The sequence below is a fragment of the Crocodylus siamensis genome, chromosome 1 (assembly GCF_052110815.1).
Source record: "Crocodylus siamensis isolate JL-2025a chromosome 1, ASM5211081v1, whole genome shotgun sequence".
In the NCBI taxonomy this organism is placed as follows: Eukaryota; Metazoa; Chordata; order Crocodylia; family Crocodylidae; genus Crocodylus; species Crocodylus siamensis.
In genome coordinates, this window is record NC_143395.1 from 264738772 (window position 1) to 264752190 (window position 13419).

The 13419-nt window shown below is 42.6% G+C and overlaps 1 protein-coding gene across 9 annotated transcripts in view; it reads left to right on the forward strand.

The window, feature by feature from the left end:
• Window positions 1-13419, forward strand: part of DMD (dystrophin) — a 2140576-nt gene that overhangs the window by 2028530 nt on the left and 98627 nt on the right. For all 9 annotated transcript variants that reach the window (XM_090061814.1, XM_090061802.1, XM_090061811.1 and 6 more), the window contains one exon: window positions 4924-4985. In XM_090061814.1, coding sequence (XP_089917940.1) covers window positions 4924-4985 — 62 coding nt within the window. The remainder of the gene's footprint in view (window positions 1-4923; window positions 4986-13419) is intronic.

Sequence of the window (13419 nt, forward strand, 5' to 3'; positions counted from 1 at the left end):
GAAGAGGCAACACTTTTCTAGCTGGAGTGAAAGAGCTGCAGCCTTCTTGTGTTCCGCATATAAAGTACGAGCAAAATCTGCCTTTACTCCTTAAAGGCACTGAACCTTTCCAGAGCTCTCAGCAACTGAAGTTCAGGGATTCTTTCAAACACTCACTTTTTTGCCCAAACAAGGAGGATACTGCTGGTTGCAGAGTCCAGTCCTTGCAGTCTTCCAGGGCATGAGTTTTGTAGTTGCTGCTGAACTGCCATTGATCATATAAACCTGATACAAACCAGTTAGCCCAGTGAGTAATCATGGCTTAGGTAAAGGCGAAGAAATGAGCTACCATGGATACTAACTTGACATTCATCCCCTAAAGAAAAGTGTGTTTCTTTCAAGTCAGAGTGAGGTCCTTGACAGGGCAAATGGTGGGGGGGGGGGGTTATTTGTTCTTTAGATTCCTGCTTTGAGTGATTAACTTCTGAATAAACTGAGGAAATCAGTTTTTAGTAAAGGCTGAATCTCTCAGTAGTTATAGGAATAGCATTTAAACACACTAAAGAGGATCATGCAGTTCAATAGCCTGGGGATGCTTGTATCCAAAATACATAAAATCAATAAGAATTTAATGTTTCCCTGGATTTATAAAAGTAAGGCAAATTTGACTTTCAAGACCTTCTTAGTAAAATTGAATGTAGGGAGATTAGTAAAAATGTGATTGCACAGTTTTCAGCTTTTAATCTTCTTGTGCTGAACTGTATGGGTACTCAGCACCTTACAGGGTCAGGCTGTAATATAAATCAATAAAAAGGTGAACACATATGTAATATTTGCAGTATTTAGGTTTTGAAGGCATGCCACAGCTTTTTATAGCTAAGAATGATTTCTTTGTCTTTCTGGCCAATAAAAGTGTATGATTTCAGGATGCTTGTTCAATAATTGTTTGCAACACTTTCCTTAGATATAAAATGGATTTAAAAAAAATATGTGAAATAGGTTCTTTTGAAAGCTGCCGGGTTGACAGCCACGGAGAATAAAATATTGTTTTATTAGCAGAATGGTCAGAGACTACCAAACTCATTTCACATGGAAAATTAGGGATTTATTTTCAGAGAGAAATGTATCCCAGGTTTAAATCCATGAGTGAATTTACTCCTATTATTTTATTTGATTTGACATGCTAACCAGTGGCACACTCTTTATTCAGACACTCTGAACGTACACGTCAGGTGGCATTTTAGATAATGGAGAGACATGGAGGAATATCCTCCACTGATAGAACAGGAGAGAATTGTAGTTTCAAGGACAACCAACAGTAGAGCAGATTCCTCACACTACCCACCAATATCTCAGCCCTGGTTTACTGAAGATATCTCTTTATGAATCTTAACTTTTGTGTTGTTAACATGTTGAGAAGGTTACCAAGCTGTGTTAAACTGTAGGGAAACAGGCCAAGAGTATCCCATTCATTTTGTGTACACTGTTAATATTGAAAAGCCATCATGGCCAGGTACAGACATTACACTTTTACCAGTGTAAGTGATTGGAAACTGGTCTATACCCCTAACAGAACAGAAGTTAAGCACATACAGACTGGTTTAAAGATGGCAGAACCTAGTCTAAGACTTGTCCGCACCCCATCAAAGGGTGAATGTATGTTTTGTTCACCACTGCTTTAAACTACGTGCTTATAGAAAACTGCCTAAGTTAGATAGAGTCTGCCTCAGGCTCTTTGAATGTCCACACCTAGCCTGTGGGGTTACAGTTTATGGACACTTAACTTAATTTGATTTTTAACTGTGAACTTGAAGGTTAAGGATTATTTTATGGAGTTGTTAAAGTCCTGAAGTTCCCACAATAAAGTTCTTTCCCAATGAAGATTCCCCTTCAAAACTATTCACCTTCAAATAGAGGCTTTTTATAGCCAAACGGATGCAATTAACATATTGATTCCATAAAATATATTTCCAGTTTTATCCTTTTTTCCCCTTGTAAATGCAGTTTAACTGTATCCAGCATCACAGATTCTGTTTTATTCTCTCTGCATTTCTCCTACCTTTATTACCCGTTGTAGGGAGTCCAGGAAATCGGACAGATCTGAGTCAGATCCACAGGATTTCATCAACTCCTTCATTGTAGGTTACCTATTTTCTGCTTTAAAAAGGCACCCAATCAATCTCAATTCATCTTCTGTGCTTCAAAGCGCCTCCTATTGCACTGTTCATTTCCACCCTAGCAGAAAGCAAGACCTTTGTAGCATTCCCATTTTTTTCTCCCTCTTTCACTATCTCTGACCTCTATTGTTATAAAGAGGAAGAGATACTGAGATCACTCAGGAATAGTTTGTTTAAAACTTCACTTCCAACTAGTATGCATTGTATCCTTGCATTTTTTTCTGTAGATATTGCCTGTGATCTCTCAGTCTTGTTCTTTGCTGTGACTTCATAGCCTAACCTGGAAATCATTACCAAGAAACAAGCGGAAAGTAAAGTTCAGCCACTAAAATGTTCGCTTGTCAAACAAGCATCCTCTCTTTTAAGCAGAGAGCTAAATCAGATAGGAAGTATGCCACTGCACTGTTTTAAAGGAGCCCCATTACCATTTTTGCCTTGTCTTATACCGTTCCTCTAAAAGATGCAAAGGGCAAATTCAATAAGGCATCATACTCTGGAACATAGTCTTATCGAGGTTTTCCAAAGCACGGAGTGGGATACAAGAGGATTCAGCGTGCTCTCCAGGCCTTGATGTGCAGTCTCTGGAAGTTGATAAGAGTCAGTCCACTGATATCAGTTATCTTTGTTTCAGATCCTGCAAAGGCTAGCCGCAATTTGGCTCTTCAAGCGTTGTGCTTTTCCTTGTACATTTTTATAGCTATCTACTGGTTGGAGAAGAGACAAAATGACTTTTCAATATCAGAGTTCTCTGATGGCAATTTATATGTCCATACATTTAATATCCTCTAGTTACAAATCATTAAATATATAGCCTCTGGATACATATATTGCTACATCCCCCTAACATTGTAGGTTTTCTCACGTGATGCCTTGCTTTTTTGGCTGTTAGCTTCAGAAATTGTCCATTGAGCATTGTTATTGTATTGCCAATTTTCAAAATTCCTGTTCGGGTTTTGTGAGCATGCCCAAAAGCATGGCTTATTCAAATTTAGCTGGAGCTGCTAGGGCCAGAGAAAGGACTCACGAGTCCCAAAAGACAGTGGTAGCAGGAGCAGCAGCATCAGTGTGTGAGATACAGCGTGTTGTCCTAAGAGGCAATATAAACTGGGCACAGTTCAGCAGAATGTACAGACAGTCCTCAGACTTATGACACAATTGGTTCCTGAAAATTGCATCTTAAATCAAAACGTTGCAACTTGCAACTGATTTTCTCATAAGAAACAATGTTATAAATGGGGGATTGGTTCCTGAACCAAGGCCCGATACCCTATTTTCACCAAAAATACCCCAGAATTTTGTACTTGATCAATTATAGATGAGTAATATAAAGTGTCCAAGGAAGTTTGGACAGATGCTCTCCAGGGAGATGAGCGACACAGCGATGTCACACGGGATCAAGCATTGTAAAGTTGAAACTGACGTGCGAAAGTTGAAACAGGGTGTCAATTTATAAACGTTATATGTGCGAAACTTAACTCAAAACGTTGTAAGTTGAGGACTGCCTGTAATGCGAATGTTTTGTATGGCCCTTTTAAGTGGGACATATGATGACAACTATTACGTATTATAGATTTCATCCCATATACCTCATGAGGTACGGAACATTTGGAATAGAGAACAGGTAAAAAAAATTCATAAATGTCAATAGCTAGTCAGAATCCCTATACCAGTGTTGCTCAACCTTTTTGCCCAGCAGGTCAAATGGGCATGAGCTGTGCAGGGGCAGTGACAGCCTGACCCCTATTCAGCTGCACAGGGGAAGGGGGCTTGGCATGGCCCAGCCCAGCTTCTGGGGAGCAAGGGAGGGAGCGTGATCTAGCCTCCTCACGGGGAAGGGGTTTGACCTGGCCCCAATCTGACTGTACAAGGGGGAAGGGAGGGTAGCCCAATCCCAACATGCAGCAGGGCTTGGGTATTTGGCCACAGGGGTAGGATTGTGGTATTAATTGCATCTCCTTCCCTACCGCCAAATTTCCCAGCCCATGGGGAGCCCTGTGGGTCAGGCGCTATAGCTCCATAGACTGCATTTGTCACCCAGGCCAGAGATTAACAAAATTAAGAGAACTTCTGCTGTATACATTTACCAAAACATCCAAAAAAACCCTGACTGAACTTTTAAAAAATATTTGTGATACAGTGAGCAACACTAATTTTAGGGAGTGATGTGAGGTATGCTATTGAACATTTTTAAAAAATAACTTACTATCATTAGAAATTGGCTCCAAAATGAACATCTGAATAACTACAGCCTATGTGTATTAACTTAGTTTTTGGATCTAAATTTTGCAATTTGAGCCCATCCCTAAATATAATGTACCAGTCCCACAGTTAGCATTATGAGCAGTCAAGCATTATAAGCTATCAAGCATTGGTCACAATTCTTGTTTTAATGCCCAATGGAGACATATGGTAGGCTGTATTCTTGGACAGAGAGAGATATGGAAGCTGGACCACTCATTACACAATATGGAACGTGGACATTTATTTTTCCAGGCAATTTTGTCTATCATGAAAACATGAATTCTGGTGACTGGCTAGGAAAAAGAGAAATCCCTTTTAAGTTTAAACATATTTCACATAATCCTACCATTATCTCCAGCATGCTTTCATATACCCTGCTCTGTGAATAAATAATAATTGAATTTTACACCTACTAAATATGAAAATCTGTTTAAAGAAAGATTTCAACTGAAAAAAAATGTCTGTTTTAAGTGAAGAGCCATTTGTACATATTTTATTCTGAAAGACTTCATGTTTTATCTTTTAGCCACGAGACACAAACCACCTGCTGGGATCATCCCAAAATGACTGAGCTCTACCAGTCTTTAGGTAAGAAAGATTTGTTTTTGCAATTAAATGAATTGTTAAGAATAAAGATTTCCTGGGTACAACAGACATGAAAGCTTAGTGAAAGTGAGACACATTACAGGCCATCCTGGAATCAAGATCAGGTTTTATTTAGAGCAACATAGAAGGAAAATTAGAATCTTTAATTTAAATATCAATAAATGTATGGAGTCTGGGATACGTAGTGGGCTAATTCATAAATATGCAATGCAGGTGCCTTTTGCAGATTCTTTACCTAGAAAATTTGGACCCAGACATCTGAAAAACAGAAAGTAGTCCCAAGCCTTTATACTGCCTATATCTATATTGCAAAGACAAAGAGAAAAAATAAGCCAAGATACTATTAAGTTGATTTTTGGCTGGTTAAAGGCCAGTCTAAATCATTTGCCAAACTATCTTACCATACATTCTTTTGGCAATGTTTTCAATACTTGGTACTCATGGTAACTGTTACGATGTCATTTTGAAAATACAAATTTCTTGCCTTGCCCACTGTAACTTCATACATGCCTGTTGGCTCTTTTTTTTGTTTTGCGGGATTTTTGTTATTGTTTTCTGTGTGTGTGTGGTTATATATTTGGGCTTTATTAACAGGGGCACAGCTGTGACATAGTGGGTTTTTCCATGTGCCAGCATGGGCCACCTTTCAGAGTTCAACTTGTTGGTTTGTGCCTGATTTTAATGGTCGCTGTTAATATCAATTAGGAGACATTGACATCATCAAAAATGAAAATTTTTCCACTTAAAACAGAAATTCATAAATATTTTACACTTGTATAGAAACGTATATAAGAATGCAGTTTGCGGTGCAAAAATAGAGATAGCCATCACTTTTCTTTAGAATATAATAATGTGTGGCATTTTTATAAATATTGTAAAATAAAACTGTATGCATAAAAAAAATTTAAAAAAAAAACCCAGTGCATAAATTACAGTTAACTGAGGGCAGAAGTCAAACAAGTGTTTTCTGGCCATTTAGATAGAACATAATACTAAGTGTTACCTCCTTAATATTTCCATTCCTCAAATGAATGGTTTACAACATTTAGGACAAATAATGAATATGTTTCTGAAATGCAAATTCCTTTTAGTGATGCATTGGTTTTCTGCACAGTTTGGAGCTTATCAGAACGATATTCATACTATCCAGCTTCTTTGGTGTGGAAATCACATGAAATTCCTCATACTGTTGCTGGTCAGGCCTGAAATACCATGGAAACAGCTTTTCTTGTGGTATTTCCTCCAGTTCAGCTGGGTTACTGTTGAAAACAAGAGCTAAAGAGATACATAAAAATGAGAAGAAAAAATGTTCTGCTTTAGTTTAATTCGAGGGGGTGGGCGTGGGTTCACGCCAGTTCTTATTTTACCGATGTTTGTCCACCACCATGAATATTAAGTTTTAAGACTTTTTTTTAGACAATGACTCCTTTTACTTCCAATTTATTTCCAATGTTTTGTTTTGTTTTGTTTCTCCCATGGGAGCTATCTTTTCGTTTTCCTTTCTTTCTTTCTCCATTTAAATAACTATATTAAATGAATAGGTGTGAGATGCACATTTTGGGTATCTCTGAAATGGCAGTTACCTTCTTGGCAAACATTTTACTTCTGCTTGGGATGAGGCAAAAGTGCTGATTACTTTGATACCCTGTAGATTTTAGCTTTGAATACATGATTTGTATGTATTTTTAGGGTTAAACCAGGTGTTGGCATATGGGAGTAAAATAGACCTGGAACAAGGTGTTTCTTTATACATCCTCCTGTATAACGAAGCACTGACAAAATGCTGCTGAGGAACCTGCAGAGGTTTTTGGAATTGGGTATATTCATCACAGCCTAACTCGTAAAAATTGTATAATACAAGCATAACCCATTTACTCTTGAATAGAACCCTTAATGTGTTTTCTGTGCTTTGCTTTGCCTCAGGTCAAAACTGGTAATAACGGGATGTTTGAAGTCTTTTCAGACTGTTAGGTAACATTTTATGTGAAAAAATACTATTAGAGTAGATTTTGCATTGCATACTCGTTAGCTCCTATTATTTTCCCCCACGTAAAGATCTAAATTTTGTTTCTCATTCATGTGAAGGAGTTTTACTAAAGAACCTCAGCTGTTTTCTTTCAGGCTACACGGTATTGTAAAGGTACAGGAGAACATATGGATTTCATAATCCAGGTACATACAACAGGATAAGTGAGACCAAGCCCATCTCCCCTGTCAGAGTTTTCCTGGCCATTTTTCAAATTCATTCCTTTCGCTGCAGGGAACAATCTTTCTGAATGATGTAGCTCATTCTCATTGTACATCCAAAATGTTGACTGATGAGATGCCTTTCCATAAAGGTAGCACATTTTTATTTTTCTTCTAATACATCATAACTTGTGAAACAATCCTTTTGTCTAACCTGCATTCTTGCAAATTTCTGAGGGGGTAATTGTTTGCAATGACTGAAGAAAAAGTAACACACGTCTTGGGACATGTCTCCTTTTATGGCTTTCACCTACAAAGGACATGTAGGTAAAATGGGAAGCAGTAGGATTTGGGAAGGAAGTTGTTAACCATTTTCCTCATAGATTCTTGAAAGTTAATAAATAAAATTTTGACCCATGACAGGATTTCCAAATTCCAGAATGTATTTCCTTTAGTATTTTTCTAATATTGCCAAAGGCATCTGTTTCTTTCTTGTTTTGGATGCTTGCAGAAATTAAGATAAAGTGACTAGTTATAGTTAGCTCTGGTTAGACAATTACATTACACAGCTAATAAACACGGGAACATGCTATTGTCAGAAAAGATCAGCTTGCTAGCCCTTCGAGTCAAGTATCCTGTCTTTTCCGAGGACAGAGAAAAATCCCATAGTAGGTAATTATAGAATAGCCTGCCCACAAGGGAAGTTTCTTCCTAACTGCTTCAAGCTCATGCACTGAAGCATTGCAATCTAATAACGATAATTAGTAATAATTGTAACATATTTGGTTTGAATGTTAACAAGGATGTAATACATGTCCTACTTCCCTCATTGGTGGTTGTTTCAGGTAAAGATTCTTGCTTGTGAGTTATTTTTAATAGCTTTTCCTAGACTATTTTTCCCATTATTTAAACAAAGTACACATTTCATCACGGAGAGATTTCTTATTTATTTCATTAAGTGCCTGTTCTTTGCCCTAGATGTGGTATTTTTCACTCTTCTTGTAAAGTTACCATGTCTCATAAGCAGCCTATCAACACTAAATGGCTTTTTTGTTTGTTTCATAATCACATTAAAGTGGCACTAAGTAGCTGAGATAATGACCTCAGCTACATCACTTAAATTGCTACTAGATGTTCATCCTTTAGTTATGTAAATTCAGTATGTGGGAAAAGCTAATACTGTAATGGAAAAGGTAGTAAAAATTAGTGATGCATGAACCTAAAAAGGTTTAGAGGTATGATTCAGATAAACATTCCGGTTTGTATGCACATTGCTAAAGACAAGTGTTATCCCCACTCTCCATTATTCCAGCAACTGTTCTAACTGCTTTCCATTCCACTTCTTCACCTTGTTACTGCTTTAAGCCTATTACTCACCCACCCTCCAATTTAGATTTTCCCACTTCTCAAAATCTCTGGTTTACCTTTGCTATCTTCCTTGAAATCTTCTTCCAGCAGAAGTTTTCAAAGGAAAAACAAAATTGCTTAATTCTTCAAGATTATTTTTTTTAATTGGACATTAAATTGAAAGCAGACTGGATGTTCTTCAGTTGCAGAAGGCAGGGTAGATTTGCACTTTATAGACTAAATCAGAAATGTATAGCATGAGCTAAGGCTAGGGGCAGAAATTACACATCAATTGATTTAACTTGTAGGATTACCATATTTCCAGAAGCAAAAAAGAAGACACCTGTGGGGTCGGGGGGGAGCTGGTGGGAGGGGAAAATGGGGAGGGGTATATGACTGGGGGGGAAAGTGATATGCCTGTGCCCTGCCCCTCACTCCTAAGCCTCTGCCCCCGCAGTGTTTCCGGTGTCCCTCACTCCCAACCCGCAGCCCCTGCCCATGGCCCTGCCAGTGCCTTTCACTTCCGACCCAGAACCCCCAGCCCTGCTACCTGTGCAGTTGCTGCCTATGTGTGTGCACATGCATTCACACGCACATGCACACACTTCCTGGGGCCTGCATGCAGAGCATGTAACCCCCAAGAGCCAGTCACCTTGCCCGCAGCTCCCAGCCCCAAGTATGCAAGCTGCTCATGCCTAGGAGTATTGGAGGGAAAGCAAAAACCTGGATATTTGTTTGCATTTTGAAAACCCACCCAGACACAAGGACACAAGGCCAAAAAAGAGGACATGTCCAGAAAAACTCAGACATATGGTAACCCTAGTTTAAGTGAGCAGAAACTTGCTTAAACCTGTAACAGAACATAAGTTCAGTGCTCATAAATTGGTTTCAAAATGGCTGAAACCAGTTTGAGATAAACTTGGTTGGATGTAGTATCAGACTTAACTGATTGAGGTCAAACCAGTTTATGGAACTTCTGTCCCAGACCCCTTCCTGGTTTAAGTTAACCCAAAGTCCACTAGCAGCCCAGCATGCTCTGCAGCGCTGGGCTGAGCTGTGCTCTGTGCTCCAGTGGAGCAGGGCTGGCCTCACCCCTCTGCTCTCTAGCCCGAGCACGGGTGGGAGCATGGCCAGATGCTAGCTCCCCTAAGGCGAATGAGGCAGGGAAGATGCTTATTCCCTGTCTCCTTCCCCTGTCCCACAGCACAGCATTTCTCCACTCGCTGCTCCAGTGGCGGGGGTGTGGCCAGCCCCGGCAGCAGCATGAAGTGAACAGAGGTCTGGATTTACTTCCCGCCTCCATCCCCTGGCCCAGTGGTATGGATGCCAGCTGGGGTCTGCCTAGCTGAGGCACAACAGGCTGTATCAGGGTCATCCCCCCACACACACTACTGCAGGGGTGGGGGCATGGCCAGGTGCCACTGGCATGTCCCCCTGTAGTGAAGGGGGCAGAGAGGGTGTTTATTTTCTGCTCCCTGGGACCCCAGCCAGGGTGTGCCAGCCAGGGCAGAGCAGCCCCTATCAGGCATTCCCCCACTCATTGCTGCTGGAGCGGTGGGTGTGTGGCCATCCCCAGCACTAGCCTCAAGTGAACTGGCCAGGGAGGGGATTTAATTTCCCACTCCCTGTCTCACTAGCATGGACCCAAGCCGGGGTCTGCCTGGCAATCCCCCCTCACTGCTGTTCACTTGAGGAAGGGTGGGGGCATGGCCAGATGCCAGCTGGCATGGCCCATTGAGGGTGGTGGAGGTGGAGGCACATAACCCAGCTGCGGTCCTGAGCGGGGACGGGGACGAAGCCCACTCCTGGCCCCTTTGCCTCTGAGGGCTGTGCTGGCCGGCATCTGGCCATGCCCCCGACCCCTGCCACTACAGCAGTGAGGAGGGAGCGTCAGGCAGACCCCAGCTTGGGTCTGTTTCAGTGGGACAGAGGGGGGAATTAAACCCCCACCCTGGCCAGTTCACTTGAGGCTACTGCCAGGGCTGGCAACGCAATCCTCCCCCTACTCCCCAGCATAGTTTCCCTGCAGCTGAGGGCACACTCTAGCACCCCCAGCTTCTGGCCTGAGCCACTGTAGGCATGTGTCTGCATTTCCTGAGTCAAAAGCAAATGTTTACTCACTTGCACATTGATCTATGCAGGTTAGTCTAACTGTAAAGATTGAATCGATTTAGGCTCTGGCTTTTTGAATGTCTATCCATAGCTTAATAAGCAGCAACTTACTTCATCAGATGCTGCTGCTTATGACATCTTATGCTATCCATTTCTGATTTAATTAGTCTATAAGGTGCAGATCTAGCATGACTTCTGCCTGATTTAAGACTAACACAGCTAACTGCCTCATTCTGGAATTAGTCCGTTCTGGAACTAAAGCTTTAAACTGATACCTAAAGTTACATCTGCACTTTGTTACAATGCTCCAGTAAAACTTGCTTTATTGGATGTAAATGTTTTGCTGACTGGTATTACTCTCCTCCAAGACATCCATGTAATGAATGCAAGATTTTCCTTAAGATACGTTAGTGTCACCATAAACAGGAATTGCAGCAGATAGATGCAGTCAGGAATGTTGACTAATGCATCTGTTTATATCTTTGGCTAGGGAAAGACATTACACATAAACTGGTTTAAGTGATCAGAAACTGGTTTAAACCTATAACTGAACAGACATTCAGTACACATAAACCAATTTGAATATGGCTGAAACCAGTTTAAGATAAACCTGGTTAAACGCAGTATCAGACTTAACTGATGTGGGTCAAACCAGTTTATACAATGTCTGTCCGAGACTCCTTCCTGGTTTAACTTAAACCAGAGTTCCCCAGCATCTCAGCATGCTCTCTGGGCTGGGCTGGGCAGGGCTGTCTGCTGGAGCAGAGCAGGGTTGGCCCTGCCCCTCTCCTTCCTAGCCAGAGCACTATCACTGCTCCCTTTGGCTGAGGGACTGCAGCAGCTTCCAGGCTCCCCCCTCCCCACCACCTCCTCCCCTGCTGGCTGCTCAAGCAGGGATCGCCCCTCCCACCCCTCTCTCATGGCAGGGACCCCAGTACAGGGACCCAGCATCTGACTGTGCCTCTCCTCCCCCCTATGCTAGCTAATGCCAAGAGGTATCTATGTGGGTTTCCAATTTCACTGGAACTAAGCTAGTGACTTGCAAATGCATCTTGCAGAAAAGAAGAGCTTGGAGCTAATGAGGGCTTGATGGGCTGATAAACTGGCTACAGTCTGTCAGACTTCAGGAAGGCGACAGCAAAAGGTGTTAGAAATCACCTGGTTTGCAGACAGTCTGAAGAAGCAGGGAGACAGAAATTGAAAAGCCCAGTATCAACAAAGGCAGTGTCCAGCAACACTCCCGCCCCTTGAGCAAGGAGCAGTGAAAAGCTTGGGACTGCAGGCAGGGTGAGGGTTAAAACCTCTCCCTAATCAGAGCATCCTACCGGTGCCTTGCCATGCCCCCCACCCCTCAGCTCAGCAGGGTGGAAGGGAAGGGAGGGTTGCTCTAGCAGCCCCAGCTTCTAGCCTGAGCCACTGCATTTTTTCAGTCCAAAGGGTATGTCTGTGCAGCTACAAACTGATTCAGACTAACCTGCAAAGATTGAGTCAGTTCAGGCTTTTTGAATGCCTGTCCCTAGCTTTTGGGTTCTCCCCTAATTCAAGGTAAAGTGATACTGGAAGGATAAAAGCTACCCACAACCCTTGCTGCTAGAACATGCCTCTACTTGGTACCATTTTTTGCATTTATTTTTTATATTTTACTTCTTTTTTTTTTTACTTCTTTATTACACACGTGTAATACAATAAGTTTCTAAGTTGCTTTATATTAAATCAGGGAGGCCTAAGGGGGCTGCTGGGTCCTTTGTCAGGCTTATGGCAGTGGCCTCCAGGTTGACCATGTTATCTATTCTGCCCATTAATGTGTAGGGCTATGTGTGTGGGAGTGGTGTTGGGGGGGGGATGCATGCATGAGAGGTGCATGTGCCCCAGAGGCTGTGGGTGGTAGGGGACCCCATGAGCTATCATGGGGCAGCACATGTCCTCTCACCCAGGATGCTGGCCTGATGCTGGATGGGTGGTGTGAGTGGCTGAGGGCAGCAGGGGCTTGGTGAGGGATGGCAGGAAGGGCAAGTGGACAGGCAGTAGGCAGGGCAGGCAGCAGATAGGGCTGCCTGTACAGGAAGACTAGTCCCAGCAGCAGTGTGCCACCACCCAACACCACCTGGCCTCCCAGGCCCTCACGCTAAACAGTGGTAGCGGTGGCTGGGGGGCTGCAGCTTGGCCTCCAGGCCCTGAAAGTTGGTGATAGTGAAGCCCCTGGCACACAAGTCAGGCCCGCCCAGCCATGCCACCTTCTTGCTAAGCACCATTGCCTTGCCCTTGGCTTGGCCCTTTGTGCCCTCCTTCTGGCCTGTCATGCTGCCAGGCAGTACATGCTGCTGCTGCCCCGGGTATTTTTATCCTGCTGCCCTACCTGGCCAGTTCCAGCTCCAGGCATGGTTTCAGGGAACAATGGGCCCAGCTCTGCTGCCCAGCCCACAGGATTAGTTGCCACCAAAGTTCCCTGATGGCTCCCATCTGGCATGAGCAGTGAGGAAGGGCAGAGTATGTGCGTGTGTGTGTTTGTATGTGGGGCACCCCCTGACTACAGTGCCCTAGGTAGTCACTCACACCACCCATCCCAAAGGTCAACTCTGCCATTCACATTCACTCAAATTGTGATTCCAAACTGTTTGTCTGCAAGGCTTATCTTCTTTACTATTGACTCATATTTGTTTTTATTTGCTATTGGGCACTTCTCCAGTGCAGATTTCCTGTACCACTTGTGGTGCCTTACATGCTACAGAATTCTTGATAAAGTTGCTATGTCATTCTATAAGCCAGTGGG